This window comes from Pipistrellus hanaki (assembly GCF_964339955.1).
Source record: "Pipistrellus hanaki genome assembly, chromosome: X".
Taxonomy (NCBI): domain Eukaryota; kingdom Metazoa; phylum Chordata; class Mammalia; order Chiroptera; family Vespertilionidae; genus Pipistrellus; species Pipistrellus hanaki.
Window position 1 is genome coordinate 101,751,390 of NC_140524.1, and position 24,944 is coordinate 101,776,333.

At 48.6% G+C, this 24,944-nt stretch overlaps 2 protein-coding genes across 4 annotated transcripts in view; one reads left to right on the forward strand and one right to left on the reverse strand.

Moving 5' to 3' along the window:
- Positions 1–8,168, forward strand: part of ARHGAP6 (Rho GTPase activating protein 6) — a 468,278-nt gene extending 460,110 nt beyond the window's left edge. For all 3 annotated transcript variants that reach the window (XM_084869821.1, XM_084869822.1, XM_084869823.1), the window contains exons 11-13: positions 1,884–2,155; positions 4,490–4,570; positions 6,150–8,168. In XM_084869821.1, the coding sequence (XP_084725947.1) occupies positions 1,884–2,155; positions 4,490–4,570; positions 6,150–6,850 (1,054 nt within the window). In that variant the 3' untranslated portion in view covers positions 6,851–8,168. The remainder of the gene's footprint in view (positions 1–1,883; positions 2,156–4,489; positions 4,571–6,149) is intronic.
- Positions 8,169–16,467: 8,299 nt separating this feature from the next.
- HCCS (holocytochrome c synthase) lies at positions 16,468–23,378 on the reverse strand. Its single transcript, XM_084870328.1, has 7 exons — positions 23,215–23,378; positions 22,316–22,458; positions 20,418–20,566; positions 18,827–18,975; positions 18,449–18,568; positions 17,292–17,378; positions 16,468–16,751 (listed from the first exon to the last, which is right to left on the reverse strand). The coding sequence occupies exons 2-7, from the start codon at positions 22,425–22,427 to the stop codon at positions 16,553–16,555; spliced, it is 816 nt and encodes a 271-aa protein (XP_084726454.1). The 5' UTR covers positions 22,428–22,458; positions 23,215–23,378; the 3' UTR covers positions 16,468–16,552.
- Between the last annotated feature and the right edge of the window lie 1,566 nt (positions 23,379–24,944).

A 24,944-nucleotide genomic window follows, 5' to 3' on the forward strand; every position in this document is an offset into this window, starting at 1 on the left:
TGAAGCCATAATAAACTTCATGCAAAGTCTCAATCATAGTTTTATCTGAATTACTTTTAATTCAGGATATTGAGGAAAGTAAAAGAGTTATCTACCGATTTTTCCTTAATAGATAGTGATCATCAGTTATTTATCTGTTTTGCAGCTGCAAAGGTATATACATAAATATTATATACATACACATACACACAAAACATATACTTTTATATACTGGATCGTGTAAGATCTGAGGTAGACTTTCCCAAATAGCTTCAAGAACTCTATAGGGCACATGTGTCAAACACAAGGCCCGCGGGCCAAATCCAGCCCGCCAGGCCTTGCAATGTGGCCAGCACCGCGCTGTCATCACTGCACTCCGCTGTCAGTTTATGACATTGTCAGTTTATGACTGTTCAGTAAACCATTCGGCCCGCAATTTAGGCTGGATTTTAGATTTTGGCCCCTTCTCTGATTGAGTTCGACACCCCTACTATAGGGAATGCATATTTCAGTTGCTACCCCAAACAGAATAAGCCCTTATTAACACTAAGATCTGGGCTACTTTTCCATCAACAGTCAGGTAAGAATATCATTTGACTGAAGGGTATCCCATGGCCAGAAAGAATCACTATAATATCAAAATAATGACGAAATATTCACCACAACCAATTAGTTGTATTACTTTAATAAGATAAAAGATTAATTTTAAAATATAAATGAATGTCTTAAATTCAATATAATTGATAGTTGCTATATGTACTTTTAGCAAGTGAAATGCTGTATTTTAAAGATAGCAAATGTGAATCCCAAATGTCTTAGCCCTGGACAGTTTGGCTCAGTGGATAGAGTGTTGGCCTGTGAACTGAAGGGTCCTGGGTTTGATTCCAGTCAAAGGCTCGTACCTCAGATGCAGGATCCATCCCCGGCCCTGGCCAGGGCATTGTGGGAAACAACCAATCAGTGTGTTTCTCTCACATCCATGTTTCTCTCTCTATGTCTCTCCCCCTCTCTTCCACTCTCTCTAAAAATCAATGGAAAAATATCCTCAGGTGAGGATTAACAAAAAAAATATATATATATAAAAGAATGAATGTCTTAAAGGCCTTGAATATATTCTGTCAAGTTCAGCCTATTTCTAAATTTCTCATTTACTTATTATTTTAATCAAATATGCATACTCTTGTGGTTTTCCCGTGTTCATGAGCACACTCTCCCACACATATAGTCATAAATATGGCTGATGGACCAAAATAATGACATTTCAGCCTCTTGCTCTTTTTCATTCCTTAAAATCAATGCCAAGTAATGACCTTTTTGCACATATATAGCCCTCCCCAGAGTTTGCCATAACTCAATTCCCTCTGCAGACATTCCTGTCTTTGGAAAGCCTTTCTTCAAGTCATATTTCCAACAGGAAGTCGGTCCCTTTCAAAATTCTCCAACGAGTACATTTTGTTCATCTTGCCCCAAACTAAATCATCTTCTCTGTTTGACAAAAAGTTTCTGTTTCTTCCGATTAATCTTTTTTTTTTTACTCTTTTCGTCGTTTTCTGAGCAATCTTCCATAGACGTTTATCCTTTTACTTTGCAATGAAAACCGATGAATCCAACAGGCATCTCAGCAAGGCACACGGGAGAAGACAGGGATCCATCTCTTCATCCTTCCCCTGCCTTCACCTTGACATTTCCAATGACATCTGTTGCGTTGTACTGCCCTCTGCTGGCCATTTCATGGAAACGCTTTCACCATCTTGTAAAATACTGCTCTGAAGGTTTTCTTTGGTTTGTTTCAGCCTGTGCCCATGCATTCCCCCCCTGTCATCTATGTCCCGGTCACCACGGCGTTGGCATCTGTCGCCAGCTGTCAGCATACTCACAGACTTGTCCTTGTCTCCCTGAGCCAGAAGCCCTGATGACATGCTGAGGTCCGAAGTTTCCTTTTCGGTCGGAGGAAGACACTCATCCACAGACTCCAACAAGGCCTCCAGCGGAGACCTCTCCCCCTATGACAACAACTCCCCTGTGCTGTCCGAGCGCTCCCTGCTGGCTATGCAAGAGAACACGGCGCCGGGGGGCTCAGAGAAGCTTTACAAAGGACCAGAGCAGTACATGCTGGTGGGCCACCTGCCATCGTTGAAGTCAAAGGAGAGTTCTCCTGGACCACAGCTTGGAAAAGGTAACGGGGACTGTGATAGCCTGAGCCGGGGGCCCTTCGGACCTTCTCCCCCTCCCTTCCTAGGTTCTGTGTGTGCCATTCAGAGAGCTTTGACTGGGTCCCAGCTCAAGATCTTCTCCGGGAAGAGGGAGGTGTGATGAGCCCAGTCTTCTCCTGGAGGGTCTAGGAAGCCGTCTCCTGTCCAGAGAGCGGTATTCCCAGCTGACTCTCTCCTTCCAGCATCCCAGGAACTTCGTGTGTCTTGGAGTTTGGGTGCCTGTTTGCTGAATTTAAGATGTCATCCAATTATCACTGTTGCTTTTATAAAGAGAACAAACTGAACCTCTTCTATAACAAGACATCGTGTTCCAGAAAGGACATAATGTCAGTCTCCAGGGAGATGAACATTTTTAGGCAACATAAGGGTTTCGTGGTCAAATACGTTTGGGAAATGCTGGGTTAACCAAGTCAATGGTGTCTCTGTTGTACAATTTCTCCAAGTCTTCAAAGCGCTTGGTCACCATTGAGTGTCTGCAATGGGAGGGAGCGTGTGGTTCATAGCTTTTCCCACATGTATTTGGCCGATGGATGTTTGCTTGTTCTTTCCCTCCATAGAGGAATTCCTTGGGGCCGGGACTCAGCGGGATACTCATTAAGTAATAATGGGAAGACACAGTTCAAATTGTTGCTACTTTATCATAAATTTATAATTTAACCCAAAGAGTCACTCTGAAAGGATTCTGTGTGCATGTTTTTAAATCATAGCATCTTTAGTTTACTTTTACGAATATTCATGTCAAAATAACTTTTAAAAATAATAACAAAAGCAGTAACCCATGTTTCCATCAGGCATTAAATTTATTTTCCAAATGTGAGAAACTTTATTTTCCTAGTCCTTGTTCATATGCATACATAATGATATATATTCATAGTATGGCTTCTTTTTAAAAAAAATATTTTTTATTGATTTCCAAGAGATAGGGAAAGGGAGAGAGAAAAACATCAATGATGAGAGAGAATCATGGATCGGCTGCCTCATGCACGCCTCCTACTGGGGATAGAGCTGGTAACTTGGGCATGTGGCCTGGACCAGAATGGAACCTGGGACGCTTCAGTCCACAGGCCGACACTCTATCCACTGAGCCAAACTGGCTAGGGCATAATATGACTACTTTTGAAGTAAACTTATTTTACCTAAAATCCTATTATTAGCAATTTTTATATTGCTAACATTTTTTGTGTATGACCACTATATATTTCCATTAAATAGATGTATCATAGATTTTTTTTTTACTATTCTTTCTTTGATATAATAGTTGATATCTAAATTTTGCTCTTTTAAATTAGGGGCAGGTTTCCTATATGTAATATTCTCTGAAGCAACAACAAAAAGAACACTCTGAAGAGAACTTGGCTATTAGGAGAGGCGTGGCATACTCAGGTTTCTAAACACATTTTCGAACGGATATTACTAGACAAGTTCACACCAGGAAAGCTTGATTCTGCCTCCCAGGGTCAGTGTCTTTGCATCTTAGTTGTTTAGCAGGTAGGCAAAGATTAAGGTGACCAGACGTCCAGCTTTTAGCGGTACCATTTCGATTTTTAACAATTTGTCCCGCATCCTAGAGACTGTGGGACGCGAGACAAATTGTTAAAAATTGGGACTGTCCCACCAAAAGCGGGACGTCTGGTCACCTTAGCAAAGATACTCATGGGCTCTGACTTATTAGCAGGGGACTAAGGCCCACATTATTTCTTACATCCATTTAATATCTTGGCAAACTCTAACTCTGTGGTTTTCAATGTTGCCCCCTGGGAGGCATGTAACAATGTCAGGAGGCATTTTTCGTGGTCACACTTGGCATCTAGTGGGTAGAGGTCCGGGTTGCTGCTCAGCATCCCACGGAGCACAGGGCAGCACCACAACAAAGCATGACCCGCCCCAAGGTCAAGGCAGACAAACCCTGTCTAATCTGGAGCTTCCTCCCTGGAAATAACTTCACCCTGAGGGACCCTTGTGATGACATTGGGCCCTCAGATCAGCCAGGATCCTCTCGTGAGCCTCTCAGGATCCAATCATGCCTGCAAAATCTTTTTTGACTATAACATCCTTACAGGTTCTGGGGTCATGTCACAGGCATCCTTTTTTTGTGGGGGAAGGTCTTTATTCTGTCTACCACAACCATATCACAGAAAGAGCCTTTTTGTAAATCCCAAATGGAAAACGCCTGTTTTGTATCCATCAGTCTCAAATACAGCACTTTGCACAGAAGTGATGTGCATTGATTTGTGTATTGATTGTTGCTCCTCGGTTTTCCTTGTGAATTACATACCTTTTCATACATTGGTTCCTAGATATGTCTGAGGAACCTTTCAATATCTGGGGAACTTGGCATTCAACATTGAAAAGTGGATCCAAAGACCCCGGAATGACAGGTGAACTGTGATTTTTTTAAATGTTTATTGCATTTGCTTTTAAAATTAATTTCCTTTAATCTTTGCCTTGTTATCATATTACACGCTTGTCAAAAATTATTTGCAAAATGCTGAGAAGACGGAGTAGGATAAAGTTACACTTAGCCTTTTCACTAAAATATGCCAATCTCTGACTGTATTTCATTTCATTTCCCTTGCCAGCGTTTGTACACATGGCTAACAACATTCTGTCTCTGCAACTCTACATTATTTAACTCCCATTTCTCAGTTATTCTCCATGATGGTTCATAATATTCATCGCTCACCGCCCAATGCTTGGCCAACTAGGTTGTTTCCATTTTGTTGTTGTTCTTATATTATGCTGTCAGGAATTTCTTTTATGTACATTGTTAAAAAATATTTTTATTGATTTTTAAAAAATCTTTATTATTGGAAGTTTTACATATGTCTCCCTTTTCCCCCATTGACCTCTCCTGCCTGCTCCTGCCCAGTTTTTATTAATTTTTAGAGTGAGAGTAAGGGAGAGAGAGAGAGAGATAGAAATGTCACGGAGGGAGAATCATGGATCGGCTGCCTCCTGCATGCCCCCTACTGGGGATCTAGCCTGCAACCCAGGGATGTGCCCTGACTGTGAATAGAACCGTTACTTCTTGATTCCTGGGTCGATGCCCACCCACTGAGCCACACCGGCTGAGCCAAATGAGTGTTTTAGATTCAATTCATTTATTCCTACAGCTTTTATTGACATGATAGAAACATGAAAACATTATTTGTGTCTCCTCTGGATTGCAAATTCCACTGAGCAGGAATGGAGCAGAGAAGTACATGTTCCCAGCCAGGTCGCAGGGACCTTTTCTGAAATATCAATTAGTGACAAGGACTGTGGAATCTTATTTGCTAGCTAACCTGTCAGAGTCTAGGCATCTGTATTTGGACCTGCTACAGCAATTGTATCAATAATCAAAAAGTGCAGCCCTAGCAGCTAAGGCCTAGCTGGTGTGGCTCAGTGGATAGAGCGTTGGCCTGTGGACCAAAGGGTCCCGGGTTTGATTCCTGTCAAGGGCATGTACCTTGGTTGCAGATTTCCAGTGCGTGTAAAAGTCAACCAGCCAATCAATGTATCTCTCTCACATTGATGTTTCTCTCTTCCCCTCCCTTCCACTCTAAAAATCAATGCAAAATATCATGGGGTAGGGAGGGTGGGGATAAAAGGGAGAGATCAGCCAAAGGACTTGTGTGCATACATATGACCCTAACCAGTGGTCAAGGACAATAGGGGGTGGGGACATGAGCGAGGAGGGGTGGGGGGTTGGAATGGGGGGGTTGAGGATAAATATGCGATACCTTAATCAATAAAGAAATTTTAAAAAATCCTGGGGTGAGGATTAACAACAACCAAAAAAGTGTCTTTTTTTTTTTTTTTTTTTTTTAACTAGGAAGTCTTTTACTTCACCCAGCGACACCTGAGAGTGTCCTGTGCCTTTTCAACCCTCAGAGCTGGCAGGGAAGGAAGTAACGGGACATCTGGGCCTGGAGTCTAGACACTAATTGCACTTCTCGCTCTTCTCTCTGCTGCCAGGTTCCTATGGAGACATTTTTGAAAGCAGCTCCCTACGACCGGGGCCGTGCTCCCTTTCCCAGGGGAACCTGTCCTCACACTGGCCCCGGTGGCAGGGCAGCCCCACGGAACTGGACAGCGGCCCGCAGGCCATGCGGAGGACTCAGACCACGGCCACCATCCCGGAGTGCCCGGCCCACCCGCCCGTGTCCAGGGTCTGCAGCACGTCCCACATCCAGGGCGGAGGCAGGAGGTGGGAGCTGGCCCCGCCCAGGTCTGAGCAGTATTTGACTCTGAGCAGCGAGGAGGACCTGGAGAGCGACCTGCAGGTGGCCTGGCTGCAGTGCCGCGGCAGGCCTTTGCACCAGAGACCCCGGGAGAGCGCCAGGCCCGACTGCAGGCCGCCGCCTCCTTATCCCGGTCCAGGGAAGCAGGCTTCAGCATCGGCATCGGCCCACCAGCCGGCAGAGCCACCCTTGTGGAGGCGCCAGAGGCCAGAGGAAGCGTCAGGATCGCCCTTGGAAGAGGGAAGCCAAACAGCCCAGCGAGAGCCCCAGGCCGCCCAGCAGCAGCTGAGCAGCGCCTGCTCCAGTCCCTCGGGCGATCAGAACAGTAGGGGCCTGGCGGAACCCAACTGGCTCGACTGGCAGAGAGATCGGTGGCAGATCTGGGAGCTCTTGTCAGCAGACAACCCTGACGCCCTCCCGGAAACACTGGTATGAGCCCACACCCAGCGTCGGCCCTCACGTCCCAACAGCCTTCTTTCACTCCGTACGGAAAAGAGTTGGTATTGGTCAATTGGACACTTCCTTCCTTTCCTTCTTTTACACTTTAAAAAAAAAATACCACAAGGGAACCCCAGTTCACTTAAAGATATAGAGCACTAACACCCTCACCACTTAGGATAAGATTCTCTTGCATAGCCAGCCTTAGGGAGATACAAAATCATAAACGGACGGCAGCCCCTAATATATACACTGCTCACATTGCCTCTAAGATAAAACTCTCGCTTTCCTATAGCTTAATTGTATTTATGTGTCTTCAGTTTTTGACTATTGTATATTCCGTAACAGATTATATATGATAATCGTATATGATATCATCACACAGAAAACAAAAGGAACATTTTTAAAATCACTTCACTTATACTAAGCAAGGAGATTCTATAGAATGTTCTAGAATATGCACAAGCAGGTTTCTGTGCTTTTGCCATAGCTTTTAAAGAGGGACAGTCCTTCCTTCGATGCCTAAGAAAAACACTAACAAAGTAAAAGAGAGTATGAGAAGCCATATTTTTATATAGTAGAGAGATACAATAAATATAGTCACTGAATGCTTTTTGATATGGAATATATTTTAAGGAAATACTAGATTTGATATGCTATGGAATATATTTTTGGAATCTGTTTAGAAAGGATTCAGTTTATCAAACAGGAGAAAGGCCGTGCCTGACAAAGAATAAAGAAATCATCTTTCCCATTTTAGGTCAAATTCAATTTCATATAGACCACATCTAATATATATTTATAATGTGTGACTTTTATGTATTTTTCAAAACTACAAACTGGAAACCAACTATAAAGTGATTAAGCATCTAAATAGAGTATTCAAATTAGAGAACGTGGTTTTTCCTTTTGCCCCGTGATCAGTATTAACCAAATTACACGCAGTGCTTTGAAAGTAAATAATATTGGGAAAAAGACTACAGCTTTGCATTTACATTGTACCAAAGGCTGAAGGAATGCTTTCTTCAGTAATTTTGTGTGTATTGTAAAATGCTCCTACGTACTTCATTCTGTAGTACCGGTACCTTTGACGTTTTTCCACTGTAAAACTATTTCTGACCAGCAGGTGGCGATTAGCTTCAGTATTTTATGAGTTTTTTTTCACTTCATAAGGGAATGTGTATCATAGACAAACGATTTTTTTTTTTTTATAAAACATGCTACTCTTAACTTTCATGTTGCCAGTGACATTCTCAGTGGTGTCTGTTAAAATTCTGTCTTGTGCCATGAGTAATAAAAAGTTAAGTGAAGGCTTTGTTCTGAGTATTGCATTCAATGAATGAACTCACGTCCTATTCCATACATAACGCCCACAATCCCCAAGTACAAATGTAATAAAAATGCCGCCAAAACCGGTTTGGCTCAGTGGATGGAGCGTCGGCCTGCGGACTGAAAGGTCCCGGGTTCGGGCATGTACCTTGGTTGCAGGCACATCCCCAGTAGGGTGTGCAAGAGGCAGCTGGTGGATGTTTCTCTCTCATCGATGTTTCCAACTCTCTATGCCTCTCTCTTCCTCTCTGTAAAAAATCAATAAAATATATATTAAAAATGTAATAAAAATGCCAATACTATGCATATACAGCTGAGGAGCCAGTAAGTGCGATGGCTTGGGGACATCAACCCAGTGACACTGATCTACTTAGAAATGTATAATGATTTGTTTCAGGTGAGACTGATTGTCACTCAATTGAAATTCAGTTGTCAATGAGGAGGTGGTCTGCTACATACAGGATGGCAACTCAGCGTTGTTGCCTTCTGGACCTGTTTTGCCCAGCACGATCCCTGTAGGCTCCATCTCCCGTAGGCCTTAGATGCTTCATTTGCTCCAGGATCATAATGAAGACCGGAAGCAGTATCTCATTTTCTTACCGGGGGTGACTAGGATAGCTTCAGACTGGGCCTGAAGCTAGCCTAGTCATCGATCCACACCACCGGTCCGCACCTCCGCCCCTGGCTGGGACACAGGCGGGAGAACTTGGCTGCGGCCCCCTGCCCTTCCTGGCCACCCACACGCAGCCACAAGTGGTAAACAAGATCCAGAGCAAACACAGCTTGGTTATAAATTGCAGGTTGTTCTTCTGTGACACTGACTCTCATCCTGTCCTCCTCCTTCTGACCCTGTGTTGTCTTGGCTTTGGATTTGACAATGATCTGGGCCGTTCTTTCCCTCCCTTCTAGACCGGACTGCCTGATATACGGGGGTCCTCTGTCTGCCAGGTTCTTGCCCAAACAGGACTATTTTTTAAAACTTCCAGACCAAATGGCACTAGGGTGTCTGCACCATAAAAGGTAACAAAAGGTCTGTTCATCTGTTGACAGTCAGACCTTAAATAGCCAGTCCAGAAAACAGGGCTCAGAATATTTTACCAATAATTTAATTGTGTGTGTGTGTGTGTGTGTGTGTGAGAGAGAGAGAGAGAGAGAGAGAGAGAGAGAGAGAGAGAGAGAGAGATGAAGACTATTTACTCTCCCTTTCTCCTTGTATGGTTTCAGCACAGTGGCCATATCTTTAGCTTAGTACCGTGGTCAGCAAACTGCAGCTCCGACCCACATGCGGCTCTTGGGCCTCTTGAGTGTGGCTCTTCCACAAAATACCACAGCCTGGGCCAGTCTATGTTGAAGAGGTGGCATTAGAAGAAGTTTACGTTTAAAAAATGTGGCTCTCCAAAGACATTTCAATCGTTGTCCTGTTGATATTTGGCTCTGTTGACTAATGAGTTTGCCGACCCCTGGTTTAGTACATGACAGCTAGTTCTTAGATGCCTTTATCCTGTGAAAGATAAGCCGTTGTAAAGCACACACGCGAGACCCAAGGACCTGAGTGGAAATGGAAACCATGTCTCACGCCTGGTAGATGATTTAATACCAGGTAAGACAAAAACAAAACTCCAGCTCTTTCAGGTTGGACAAACCATTGATCTGTCCAAGTCCCTCATTCCTGTGAGCAAAGAGATCCTATGAGCAAGGAGACAGCTACAAGGCACTGCATCTGAGTCCTCCATCCCTGCTTTTGTGTCTCTGGCAATGGGGCCTGGACCATGATGGCAGGGATGGCCAAATAAGACAGTGTCTTGATCCATCTAAGTAGCTATTACCATAAGTTTGTTGTGGTTTTTTTTTTTTTATAGAAAAAACCCTCATACCCATGGAGTTTGTGCACATTGAGGCCATTTCTAAATAATCCCAGTTTGCTTCTTTTCTTATGCACATTTTAATACACATCTGCTTGGCAGAGAAACGGCGTGGGGATTAAGTAGAAGGAGATGGCAGAACAAAGCCCAGGCCTGGGGTGTGTGTCGTCTGATAAGCAAGCTGAGAAGAAAGGAAATGACTGAAGAAGAGTCACACAGAGATGAAAACAGGGCATCCTGACTGGCCTGAATTTGAAAGCAGGACTAAATCAGCAGCAAATGTTCAAGAGAAGAAAGCACAAACCAAAGGAACATTCTTCTGAAGGTTGGAATTCCTCTGCGCAATCAGGATGACTGAGGGCGTCGTGGGGGTGTGGAACCGAAAGCAGCGGTCTCTGGGGTGTGGACCCCTGGCCCACGTGACCTGCAGTTCACAAGGTCCATGCAGCCCCAGCCCAGCTGCAGCCGCAGGGGGTCACGGGAGGGTCAGAGGTTCTCTAAATTCAATTCGGTCAACATCAGCTTCTAGTGCCCAGCTCCTGCCAGTTTGCCCTCAACATTCCGGGTTTATTAATAAAAGCCCCATCACCCTAACCGGTGTGGCTCAGTGGATAGAGCATCAGCCTGCAGACTGAAAGGTCCCGGGTTTGATTCCGGTCAAGGGCATGTACCTTGGTTGAAGGCACATCCCCAGTATGGGGTGTGCAGGAGGCAGCTGATCGATGTTTCTCTCCCATCGATGTTTCTAACTCTCTGCCCCTCTCCCTTCCTTTCTGTTTAAAATCAATAAAATATATTTAGAAAAAAATAAAAGCCCATGGCGCCCTGACCAGTGTTGCTCAGTGGGTAGATCATTGGCCTGGGGACTGAAGGGTCCTGGGTCCAATTCCCATCAAGAGCATGTACCTTGGTTATGGTTGCGGGCTCGATCTCTAGTAGGGGTGTGCAAGAGGCAGCTGATTGGTGTTTCTCATCGATGTTTCTAACTCCCTATCCCTCTCTCTTCCTCTCTGTAAACAATCAATAATGTGTGTGTGTGTATATATATATACATATATATATATATATATATATACACACACACACACATATATATATATATATATATATATATATATATATATATATATATATATTTTTTTTTTTTTTAAGCCCCATGGCTGACCTCAGTTTGCAGAGGGCATAAAGGACTCAAGAGGAGCAGAGCCAGAATTGGCAGCAGCCATCCCATGTGCCAGCCTGCCATCCTGACAATTCGGAGCAGAATAAGCAAAGCCTAGGAGCCTGTCTCTAGGGAAGGGAGGGGCTCAGCTGGGCCAGCCCCAGGGGGAGGCCTGCCCCTGGGAGGCCCCAGCTTCACTGGAGCACTTGGAGGCTCCGCCCCTGCCTGCTCCCCACTGAGAGAGAGGAGCAGAAGCTGAAAGCAAGAAAGGCCCAGAGTAAGTCTGATTTCCGGGGAGTTTGGGATAGCAGAGCCATGGGGTGAGAAATGGGTGTGATTTAGCAATGGAACTTTCCTAGCTGAGTTATAATAAATAATTATACCATTTACATATCTATCCATTAGCATTAATTGCACTTAATCATAGTCTAGCATTGTCTTCAGGTTTTCCTTTATTTCAACCAGCTACAACAGCCACCACTAACTTCCCTAGACGAGTGGTCAGCAAACTCATTAGTCAACAGAGCCAAATATCAACAGTACAATGATTGAAATTTCTTTTGAGAGCAGAAAACTGACTTCTGCGCATGGGCCACGAAGTTTCAATCGCACTGTCTGTGCGTGCCCGCACGTGGTATTTTGTGGAAGAGCCACACTCAAGGGGCCAAAGAGCCGCAGTTTGCAGACCACTGCCCTAGACAGAGGGATCAGTTGATGGATCCATCCACTCAACCATCTAACCAACATTTACTAGGGGTTCCAGTGCTGGGCTCTGGAGTTACAAGCACAGAGAAGACAAATCCAGGTCTGCCTTTCAGGCTCCTCAGTTAAGAAATGGTCACTCCTGCCCTAGCTGATGTGGCTCAGTGGATGGAGCATCAGCCTGTGGACTGAAAGGTTTGGGGTTCAATTCCCATCCGGGCACATGCCGGGGGTTGTGGGCTTGATTCCCAGTGTGGGGTGTGCAGGAGGCAGCCGATCAGTGTTTCTCTCTCATTATTGATGTTTCTCTCTCCCCCACCCCCTTCCTCTCTGAAATCAATAATACAAATATAAACAAACAACTGTGGTAGGTCAGTGCTATGGTCTGAATGTCTGTCTCCCAGCCAAATTCCTGTTGAAACCTACCCTCACAATGTGATGGTATTAGGAGGCGGGGCCTTTGAGAGGTGATTAGGCCGTGGGCGGAGCCTCATGATGGGATTGGCGCTCCTATAAAATAGGCCCTTAGAGTCCCTCCCCCTTCCATCCGGAGAGGAGCGGGAGGGCGGCTGGCCGCAGACCTGGAAGCTGGCCTTCTTACAAGTCACTAGCTCTGCCAGCGCCTTGATCTTGGACTTGCCAGGCTCCAGAACCGTGAGATTACCTTTCTGTTGTTTATAAGCCACCGGGTTGATGGTATTTTGTCGTAGCAGCCCAAACGGACTAAAACACTCTGTTGTATTACTCTTGTCACAGCCGAGAAGGCTGAGGCCCATTGAGGTATAATTGACGGTATATTAGTTTCAGGTGAAACATGTAATGTTCGATATCTGTATATATTGTGAAATGATCACACGTTGTTACAAATTTTTTTTGTGTGTGTGAAAGCTCTTACGATCTACTCTTAGCAACTTCCAAATGCCCAATAGTGTTTTCAACTGTAATCACCATGCTGTGTGTTATACTCCCATCACATATTTGCCTTTTAACTAGAGATTTGCACTTTTGACCCTCTTCACAAATTGCCCCTCGCCCTCTACCGCCCTCTACTACCCACCTCTGGCAACGATCAATCTTCTCTGTATCTATAAGCTCGGTTTTAGGAGTATTTTTTAAGATTCCACATAGAAGTTCGATCATTTGGTATGTCTTTTTTCAGACTTATTCAATTAGCATAATGCCTTCAAGGTCCATCCATATTGTTGCAAATGGTAACTTTTTAATGGTCAAATAATATTCCATTGTGTGTACCGGTGAGATATATATACCACATTTTCTCTATCCATTCATCTATCAGTGGGCACACAGGTTGCTTCCATATCTTGGCTATTGTGAATAATGCTGCAGCAAAACGGGTGCAGGCATCTTTTCAAGGACAAGCATTTTTTTTTTCCCTAATCCTAACCCCCGGGTAATTTTCCATTGATTTTTAGAGAGAGTGGAAGGGAGGAGGAGAGACAGAGAAAGAGAGAAACATCAATGTGAGAGATTCATTGACATTGAGTTGCTGCCTCTTGCAGAAGCTCCGGCCAGGACTGGGGATCAAGCCTGCAACCGAGGTATGTGCCCTTGATGGGAATTGAACCGGGACCCTTCAGTCAGCAGGCTGACACACTATCCACTGAGCCAAACCAGCTAGGGTGAGGATAGCATTCTTTTATAAAATTAATATATTTTATTGATTTTTACAGAGAGAAAGGGAGAGGGATAGAGAGCTAGAAACATCAACCAGCTGCCTCCTGCACACCCCCAACTGGGGATGTGCCTGCAACCAATGTACATGCCTTGACCGGAATTGAACCTGGGACCTTTCAGTCTGCAGACTGACGCTCTATCCACTGAGCCAAACCGGTTTTGACAAGGATAGCATTCTTGATCACCACCCAGGGCTTTCAGCCTAGGGAGACACAAATGACCCCTCGTACAAGTCGCTCAGTCACTGTAGAGGTGAGGCATGCAATGTGCATATTTTCACTCTAGTGAGGGAAGTCACTCTAGTAGAGACCCAACATGTCGGTGACAGTTCAGAACCTGGTAGCTGTATATTCAGAAATACAAGAACTTCCCACCCTGGGTAACCATGAGGCTGGGGGAATCCTAGCACTTACCCACCCTCTCATTACTGACGGAACTACGACTGAGGCAGGGGCACCTGTTGCCTTTTGCATGCCCTTGATCAGGGGTCCTCAAACTTTTTAAAGTGGGGGCCAGATCACGGTCCCTCAGAGAGCTGGAGGGCCGGACTATATGAACTACTAATTCCTACTGTAACACCTTGGCTGCGCTCACTGCCCAAAAAACCTGGCGAGCAGGATCAGATTCCCCTGGAGGCTGCATGTGGCCCGCGGGCCGTAGTTTGAAGACCCCTGCGGGCCTTGATGATGCAGGGAACATGACCATTCATGAGTGGATTTTAGGAAGGTATGACTAGGAATGCCCCATATTAATACAGGGTATCCCAGAACAGCTGGTAGCTGGTTTTTTTTGTTGTTGTTTTGTTTTTAATAGCTGTTTTGAAAATGAAATGTATGTTAATAAACACTGCCTGAACTAGTATTATTCAGTAAGTGTATACATTTGGGGGGGGGGGACACCTATATACAATTCCAGTTCAATCCCCCTTCCCCATTTGTTAACTTTGCCCAACGTACACTAGTTTGATGATTCCAATAGTGGTTTCCATAGACAACAGGCTGTTTCAGCCCTGGAGAATATCCAAAATGAATTTCAAGATATAAATGAAACCTCCAATGGCAGTGGTTGGCAAACTCATGAGCCCACAGAGCCAAATATCAATACGAAACTTCTTTGGAGAGCCAAATTTTTTAAACTTCTTCTAATGCCACTTCTTCAAAATAGACTCACCCAGGCCGTGGTATTTTGTGGAAGAGCCACACTCAAGGGGCCAAAGAGCCAGTTTGCCAACCATAGTCCTATGGGATCGGAGAAGTATCGATCCCTGAATATGCTCACGTGTAATCTAGACATAGCAACTGTGAAAGCTGGCAGGCTGGTCTTTCCCAGGAGCGGTGGGGGTGTAACTGCTGATCTATCAGGTTTGCTTGGCGGTTTTAGGTTTTTCTCAAGAAATGCAGTGGCCCTATAAAAGGAGTGCCTGCCTAAGACTCCTTTGTTTCTAGTTACCATTTGTTCCTAATGCCTTATCCTATACTTGTAAAAATGCCAACAGTAATTCTCCTTAGTACAGGCATGCCTCCTCTTATCGCCATGTGCTTTATTGCGCTCCACAGGTGTTGCACTTTTTACAAATTGAAAGCAAGACCCTCTCTTCCTATGGCTCTGTGATACTGGGGTGTTGCAGTGGGGGGAAACCACGCCCGCAGGACCTGAGGTGTGCCTGTGAGGATGCCATGAGCAGAGAAGGTGGCTGCCCCTCGCAGGGTGACTGCAGCATCGTTTCCATAAAGGTAAGAAGACGTGATTGTTACGTGTACTCTTAAGAAATTTGGAAACCTGTTCAGTATGAGCTTTATTTGACTTTAAAATATACAAATATTCTGAAATGTCAAAGAGCTTAAGGTTGTTAGGTTTAAAAAAACCCCACCCAAAGCTGTTACCACGGACATTCATGACAAATGAATCACTCCAATCTGCCAATTCCTTCTACTAATCGAACAATCCAGTATTTAGGAGAAATGCAAGGACTTACTATTATCAACTCGAAACCAAACCAAACCTAACAGTCACTGGCAGCATATGCTGCTCTAAGAGGAACCACCAGTATGCGGATTACTGGAACCAAGAACGTCAATGGTAGAGCTCACTGAACACTCAACAAAACAGGACCGTGTTTAGAAAGGGGTCATCGCTAACTGCACCTCCAGCCAGACCTTCAAGGCTCAGATACTGCAGGGAAGGAACGGGGTGCAGGAGTGGGAAAACTTGTCAAAATATCAAAACCAGGGCCAGGGAGCCCTGCCTGTGGGAGCAGCTCCATACCAGAACAGTGCGGATGGAGGAAAACGAAAAGGCTGAAACACACATTCCCGTGTGGGTGCCCTCACACCACGGTGGTGCTGAAAGGTGTCTGTAATGAGGCCATGTCTGACCCATGCCCATGAGAGTGTGGGGAGCCAAGACACTAGTTTTGCTGAGTGCACTTCCGGAGTCAACCTCTGCGTTTTCTTCCAGGGTCGCGGTCATATCGTAGGGCCTTGAGAATCGCTGGTGACCCTTTAAAAAGCATGACCCAACAGCTTTAAAGACAGTGACCAGGTAAGAGCTCCCGTGCATCCTATGGGTTTTCAGGGCCCAAGTAGTCAGAAGACAGTAGGAAAAGAAGCGGCTCTCTTCATATTTTAAGGGAAGTGCTTTTCACGAGGTGGCTCAGACCTTTCTAGATCACACACACAGGCAGTACTGAGTGAAAGGGAAGACGGAGACTGCTCCCCACTTACCCCGAGTGGGAAGGACACGTCCACCATCTGCAATCAGCGCTGGGGTGAGAACAGCTCAGCGGAGCGCGAGCACACTACCCTTCGTCAAGCGAAGTTTAAGGTCACGACCCCCTCCACCTTCCCAGGACATCACGAATGCCATTCAGTTTAGGGAAAATAGTTTAATGCAGCCTTCCGAAAAAAAAAGAAAAGAATAGTGGGATTTCCCTGTCTAACAGAGCAGCGGCTATGAGGTCCAGCGCCACCAGGCCACCTTCATCCTGTCCCACACTGCCGACAGCGAGTCGAAGGCGGGCCGCACGTCCAGGATGGTGAACTGGTACTCCTGGTTGACCTCGCCGCCGTCATAGTAGTCGATGATGTATCTGACTTCCGTCCCACAGCGGTTGATGATCCAGTCGTGCCTGTCGAAAGGCAGCTCATACCTGCAATGAAGAGCTGCTGGTGTTAGCAGGCTCCCGGGCCCGGGCTGGGGGGAGCAGTGAGCGAGGCGGAGGGCGGCGTGGAAGGCCTGTTCTCAGGCAGGCCTCCCACTGAGGACGGAGACTCATCACAGCCATGGCGCCCAGCTAAGGTGGCGCTGAGGATGTGCAACAGGCCCAGCTCACACGCCAGCCAGCATGTCCACCCAGGCTAAGGCCCCCAGGACAGAGAGCCGGCAGGGCGAGGGGCTGGTTCTCTGGCTACGCTGGGAGAGGAGGGAGAAGGCCAAGCGCAGAGATCCAAGGAGGAGTCGGAGGACAGCTGGGCCAATCCTCCTACAGTGAGATGGGGGGCAACCCAGCAACCCGGGCGAACCCGCCCCCACCCGGCTCACTTCTGGGACAGGATGACGCCTCCAGAGGCCCATGGACTACATCTTGGAAGATGGCCCCACAGTTCTCTGACCGACTGGTTTCGGTGCCATGGGGAAGGGGCCCTCACACGGGAGTACGGGAGTGACGGTCACTTCCGCCCACACTCACCCCATCCAGGAGCGGATTCTTGCGCGTGGGGAGTACTCTTTGGCTTTCCCTCCGAAGCGGACCAGTGAGGGACCACAGGGACACTCCCTAGAAAGCCCCAAAGAACACAAGTCTGTGGAAAGATCTTTCCTTTGGAAAATAACAGTATGCCAACTGTTTCCTCGATGGCATACAGTTTTCTGAACGCATTTTACACAGTGTCACAGCACACAGAAAGGTCACTGCCAAATGCAAAGCAATATCCCTCTTCCTTAAAAAAGCCACTCTCTTCCTGGATCAGGTGTGTTCCCCTCCCTCCACTTCCTTCCCAATGTCTGCCCCAGGAGTCCGGGCCAGAGCCTTTTCATTGGAGTGGGGACACGGGCATGTTCTCGGGGGACAAAGGAGGGATCGGAGTCGTGGCCAACAGCTGGTGTCCCACCCCAGAGAAGGAAATGGAATCCAGAGATTCCAGCCCAGACTGTCCAGCCAGCCCTGCCCGCTGAGTGACGGCAGGTGAGGCCCAGATCCCAGGGACCAGCTGTCCCTCCTCCTCCTCTTCGGCACCCGGGACCCGTCAAATCCATGGGTTTACACCAGGGGTCCTCAAACTTTTTAAAGTGGGGGCCAGATCACGGTCCCTCAGAGAGCTGGAGGGCCGGACTATATGAACTACTAATTCCTACTGTAACACCTCGGCTGCGCTCACTGCCCAAAAAACCTGGCGGGCTGGATCAGACTCCTCTGCGGGCCGCATGTGGCCCGCGGGCCGTAGTTTGAAGACCCCTGGTTTACACGGTCACATGGGGGGCCTGGCACGGGCACAGGCTGCTCCCCAAACTATGTCATTGCAATGACACGTCTGAAGGAATGTTAGAGCCCTGGCCCCAAATAAGAAAGAAGCTGGAAGGGTTTGTTGTTGTAGTTAATCCTCACCCAAGGGTGTTTTTCCATGGATTTCGAGGGAGGAGTGGAAGAGAAAGGGAAAGACAAACACCGATTCCTTTCCTCCTGCACGAATCCTGCAACTGCCCCTACTGGAGATGTGTCCGCAACCAAGGTACATGCCCTTGACCAGAATCGAACCCCGGATCCTTCGGTTCCCAGGCCGATGCTCTATCCACTGAGCCACACCGGCCAGGGCTGGACGGGCTTTTGAAGATGTCAAACCTACTTACGCAGCATGGAGGGCTTCCCACTTCAAAATCTCCTTCCACGCCTGCTCGTTGTTCTGGTTGTGGATCCTGATGATGTTGTACATGTCCTTCTGGCTGATGTCGTCCTCCTTCCATTTCCACCTGGGGAAGAGGGTGGGCAAGATCGCACCAGCCTCCCGCTCTCTCTCTGGACGCACCCGCCCTGTCTGCTTCCCCGGAGGCTCCGGGCAGGCGCGTGGGCCGGGCGCTATCTTCTGATAAGCCTGCACATGAGTCTACACGAGTTATCTCATGAAATAAAAACGCACTGTACGTTTGGAGGCTCAAAACCTCCTTGGCATTTATTCTGATAAAGGTAACAAGTGCATGTCTGTTCTCGGGACGAGGCTCCCTCCTTACCCTTTCTTGAGCATCGCGTTCCAGAACATCTGCTCGGAGGGGTAGACCCACTTCTTCTCCGAGTCTGCTCTCGGGATGGAGGACTCCTCCCGCACAGTGGAGAGCGCGAACGGCTGGTCGGGGGCCGGAGTCTGGTTAGGCGGCGGCATCTGAAGAAAACAAGCAGAATCCGTTGTCAGAGCTGGACACAGGACACGGAGTAGAAACAGCATAGGGTGAGCCACCTCCTGGAAAGCCACGCACCGCACGTGCGACACAGGTTCTGTTGGCGGCAACGTTTCGCCGTGTCAGACTCTTTCCCTTGTTCAAGTTCTCATAAACGGCAAACACCCTTCATGGTATATTCTTGGTCTTTTTCTCCTTGAGGATTAAGAAGTAAAAATTGCCCTGGACAGTGTGGCTCAGTGAATAGAGCACCGGCCTGCGGACTGAAAGGTTCAATTCCAGTCAAGGGCATGTGCCTTGGTTTCAGGCACATCCCCAGTAGGGAGTGTGCAGGAGGCAGCTGATCAATGTTTCTCTCTCATCGATGTTTCTAACTATCCCTCTCCCTTCCTCTCTGTAAAAAGAAAAAAATCAATAAATATATTTTAAAAAAGAAGTAAAAACTGGCCTGGCCAGTGTGCTCAGTGGTTAGAGCACCGCCTACGCACTGAAGGGTCACGGGTTTGATTCCCGGTCAACGGCATGTACCTTCCTTTCAGGTTCAATGCTAACTGCCCCTCCTCCACGCCCTCCCTCTCTGAAAAGTAACGGGGAAAAAAATCCTCACGTGAGGATTAATAATAAAAAAAAGTAACAACAAATACCATGATCAGTAGGCATTTCAGGAAATCTTTCTATATGGCGGGCTTAACCAAAATGACTGCTCATTCTTCTGAGGAAGCCTGATAGGATATATGTACAGCACCACTTCCTGGTAGAGAATTAGACTTTCAGGATCTTGCTTATGCTTCCAGCCTTCGGGGTGAGGACATTACCAAGGAGAGGTGACGCCCCTGCGCTGGCAGAGTGGAGGGAGGCGAAGGGTGCTTCCTCCCGGACACAGCGCACAGCGGCAGCCACGCCGCAGCGAGCACCGAGCCTGGGCCATAGCACCCCTCTTCCCCAGATGTGACCACCAGTGTCCCCTGAGGCACCCCAGGTTGAGAACCACCGGCTGAGAACGTTTTGTAGTGGAAGCAGGAAGGATTTTCTAGCAGGTGCACGGAATTATTAAGGCACAACACAGCCCCCGTTAGAAAGATGGCAGAAGAGCTGGGCGGGCTGGCACCACACCGGGCACCATACCTGTTGGCAGCACAGTGTGTTTAAAGTCAAAGGTGGAAAAAAAGAGAAAGGAAAAGGCCCGACTGGAGTGGCTCAGTGGTTGAGCATTGACCAATGAACCAGGAGGTCACGGTTCAATTCCTGGTTGGGACACATGTCCACATGGCAGGCTCGATCCCCAGTAGGGGGCGTGCCATAGGCAGCCGACGCACTATTCTCTCATCATTGATGTCTCTCTCTCTCTCCCGTCCTCTCCTCTCTGAAATCAATAAAAGTACATTTTTAAACAGTCCCACGAGGAAGGAGCCGAGTGCGGGCTTACCAGATTAGAAGGATCTAGCTTCTGCCTTTCCACAGCAGCGCCCGTAACGGGGCACTCCACGTACTCGTAGGCGCGGTCTTGGTGGGCAGGCCCAGAGCTGGTTTTGCTCTCGCAGGCTGCCTCAGATGGCTTTTCACTCACCGGACAACCTGAAACCAAGGATAAAAAACGGCGTCACCACAGAGGCAGGGCGCCCTGCTCTCCAGGCTGGGCCCCAAAGACCAGCGAGGACCACAGAGAGCTAGATGACAGTTGCTAAAAGCTGCCCACGGCTAAGCTAGCTAGCTTCCCCATATCTTAAAGGCCAGGACAGGATTCTCGGAGTTTACTATCCCCAGCCCTCGCTGGTGTGGCTCAGAGTGTGGGCCTGTGGACTGGAGGGTCCCAGGTTTGATTTCCATGAAGGGCACATGTGCATTTTGTGGGCTTGATCCCCAGTTGGGGGCGTGCATGAGGCAGCCGATCCATGATTCTCTCTCATCTTTGATGTTTCTATCTCTCTCTCCCTCTCTCTTCCTCTCTGAAATCAATAAAGATATGTTTTATAATGAATAAATAAAAAAGGGAGAAAACCCACCACGCTGGATTATGAGGATGAGATGTCAACTCCATCAAGCAAAGGGTTTCTGTTTCATACACTGCTGTGCTTGCAGTGCAAGAACAAGTGAGTGAAAGCCGCCAGCGCTGGGCACGGAGTGGGCAGCGAGGGGATCCTTGCTGACCGACCAGGGGAATGGAACGTGAGCGCTCGGTAAGCGCACCTGCCGGCTCTTCCCCTCATGTCTCAAGCAGGAAGGCGCCCCTCAGGCCGTCCAGGCCCTGCTTTATACAAACGACCTAAAACAAACGACCTAAAGCAGAGGATGTGCATCAGATAACAATGAAAGCTGCTTCGTTTGCACCTGAAGAATGAACAAGCCATCAGGTGGCGACTTCTGGGATGCAGGAGTGAAGTTGTCTTTCTTTAAAATACATTTTTATTGATTTCAGAGATGAAGGGAAAGGGAGAAAGAAAGAGGGAGAGGGAGAGACATCAATGATGAGAGAGAATCATTAATAGGTTGCCTCCCGCACACCCCACTCTGGGGGTTGAGCTCCAATGGGAATCAATGTGCCCTAAATGGGAATCAATAGGTGACCTCCTGCTTCTTAGGTTGACACTCAACCACTGAGCCACACCGGCCGGGCTAACGTTGTCTTAGTTAATCAAGACAGCTAGATCTAGACCAAGGTTTCTCAGGCACAGCCCCGTTGAGATTTGGGGCCAGGTGAGTCTGTTGAAGAGCTGTCCTGTGCACTGTAGGTTGTTGAGCGGAACTCCTGGCTTCTCCTCACTAGATGTACGTACCTCCCCTCACAGCTGTGACAGGCAAAAATGCCTCCAGACGTGGCTAAATGTCCGCTGGGGTGAGAGGGAGTCACCGCCCACCCAAGTTGAGAACCACAGATACAGACACACACAAACTCTGGGTGTATTGGGGCTGATGTGTGGCATGGACACTACACTGTCATTCATTATCTCAACTTATTGTCATCATAACCCTGTGAAGCATAGTACAGCTTCATCTGACAGATGATGCGTTGAGAAGTACCTTGTCTACAGTCACGTGACTTGTAAGTAAGCAACATAAGGGCCCTCCTTTTGAGGATTCCCTTCTGTTCTTATTTTCTAGACTAGGGGTGTCGAACTCAATCAGAGAAGGGGCCAAAATCTAAAATCCAGCCTAAATCGCGGGCCGAATGGTTTACTGAACAGTCATAAACTGACAATGTCATAAACTGACAGCGGAGTGCAGTGATGACAGCGCGGTGCGGGCCACATTGCAAGGCCTGGCGGGCTGGATTTGGCCCGCGGGCCTTGTGTTTGACACATGTGTTCTAGACCAAGGATCCATTACCTTTCATTTTCCCTTCGTGCATCGGACATCCTGAAGGCGGGGATGCAGCCTGGGGAGCGGAAGCATTTGTGGTCTGAACTGCCACAGCAGGAGTGGATGAAGACAAGCCCATGGCGGAACCGCAGTGCCGAATCCAAACAATCCTAATTCACACGCGCCAAAGCAGAGAGATTAGTGCTGATGTCTGGGGGCCAACCACTCGCCATCCTTCCCGACATCTGCGGGGCAGGGGACCCCTTCCAGCAACAGCTTTAATACAGTACCCGCTCTGGGCAGTGCTAGTTGTGATATGTACACCAGCCTTCCGGGGAACGTTTCTAACGGTGGGCGGATGGGGGGGGGGGGGGTTGAGGAGGTCCCTGAGAAACCATGTCACAGCCAGGGGGTTAGGCCGAGGTAGAGGGTCCTTGGCCGGTGATGGACAGGAGACCGGAGGTTTACTGGTGGTAATGGGGTGGGAGAGGGGAGGTTTACTGGTGATCGGGTGGGAGGGGGAGGTTTACTGGTGGTAATGGGGTGGGAGAGGGGAGGTTTACTAGTGATTGAGTGGGAGAGGGGAGGTTTACTGGTGGTGATCCGGTGGGAGAGGGGAGGTTTACTGGTGATCGGGTGGGAGGGGGAGGTTTACTGGTGTGATTGGGGGGGAGGGGAGGTTTACTCAGGGCAGACGAGACCCGGCCCGGGGTTTAGCGAGCGTCTGTGGGTCTGGGGAAATAACGGCGCAGAAAAGGGATTCAAGGAAGGAAAGGACGGCAGAGGGCTCGGGACGGCAGAGGGCTCGGGGCTGTGTGTCTTCCTCACAGGGTCCCGAGCGTCCCAACAGCTCCCGACGCGTCCCACCTGCCCCAGCCCCAGCCCCGCCCCCACACCCGCCGGCCCCCGCGAACCCCGCTCCGCACCTGACTGCCGCCCGGGCTGCTCTGGGCGCCGCACCCGCTTCTCGCTCCCAACTCCGGCCCGGAGCGGCTCCGACCGGCCACGGCCGCCTTCCCTCGCTCGGTCACCGCTGTCGCCTCGGTCACCGCTGGTGCTCGCGCCGGTAGCGATTTCCTGTTCCGAAGGCGGGACTTCCGGGTGTGTGGGCGGCCACGCGCCGGCTGGAAAGAGCGCCCGTCAATCAAGAAGGAGCGGGCCCCGCCCCCGCCCGCCTCGGCCTATAAGTGCGCGCGCCGCACTCTGGCCCCGCCCCCCGGCCTGGCACCTTTCTCGCGGGTGGGAAGCAGAGCCAGAAACTTCCCTAGAGCAAGGCTTTCCAGGACAGATGGATGCTGGAAGTGGCCAGGGGGTGCTTTGCAGGAGCGCGTTTTAAAACGGCCATCTTTGTCAGTTGTCTGTCAGCAGCTTTAATTAGAGCGATGACCCCAGGAGCCTCAGCAGGGGTCCAGAGCGGTGGCGGCCCTGGGGACCCCAAGATGAACCCAACAAGCACCCCCTCCCCAGGCCCTCTGCCCTGGGTGTGTGGACTCCAAGGTCTGTATTGCCACTTACCTCTCCCAGAAACTAAGTGTGTTTCTTTCCCAGCAGGGATGCAGGCAACCAACCCCGGTGGCATTAGCTAGGCGAGGCACTGATAGCCATCACAGAGAAATGATGTCACATGATGGTTGTTTGGGTCTCAAAACTGCTTTCCAATCAAGGTAATTTCACCCGGCCCCTTAAGGCGTTAATCAGAAGCACATGGCGCCCTGCAGCACTGTATTGGACCTGTGAGTGCACTGCACACCCAGGTACTCTGCAAGGGTCAGGCAGTCCAGCCCCTAGGTCCGTGGTCGGCAAACTGTGGCTCTCGAGCCACATGCGGCTCTTTTTTCCCCTTGAATGTGGCTCTTTTACAAAATACCACGGCCTGGGCGAGTCTATGCTGAAGAAGTGGCGTTACAAGAAGTTTAAGTTTAAAAATTTTGGCTCTCAAAAGAAATTTCAATACTGTGGATATTTGGCTCTGGTGACTAATGAGTTTGCCCACCACTGCCCTAGGTGCTGGGAGTGTGGTAGCTGACAGCTATGGGTTGAGGCTGTCTCCAGGATTTGCCCTCAGCCTAAGAGAACCTCCTAGAGCAAATCTGTCGTCCCCCCACCCTCCCCCCCCGCAGATTGCAGCCTCTGAGTGGTCTATGCAAGGGTTCATAAGTCGGGGCCCCTGGTCTCTACGGGGACAACTCAGAAGGGCCATCCCAGCTTCTGCCATGACGGCTCACTCCTTCGTCCTCCGGGTCATCATATTCACCCCGTTCTGGGGCCTCATCCGCATCGCGGGGCCCTGGACCCAACCGCCAGTAAGGGACTGGGGCCCAGCCTCCTTGCGGACCCCTCCAGGGGTGAGTGTGCAAATGCAGTACTTTTGCCCAGTCCTCCTTCCATCACTGACAGGTGTTCAGGAGAGCACATCTACGCATAAGCCTTTTAATAAGTTTCATTATTAAGTAGGCTTGGTAGGGCCAACAGATCAGGAAACGACTGCCATTGAAGACGGCGTGTTCTACACACAGATCCTAAGAAAAGGGGTACACGTGGCACACAGGACACCACAGGCACAAGGAAGCACTGGGCCCATCACCAGGCAGAGGGGGGGACTGTGGGCTAGAGCCTTTATTATGGCTCCCACGGGAAGGAATAGGTGAGATAGGCT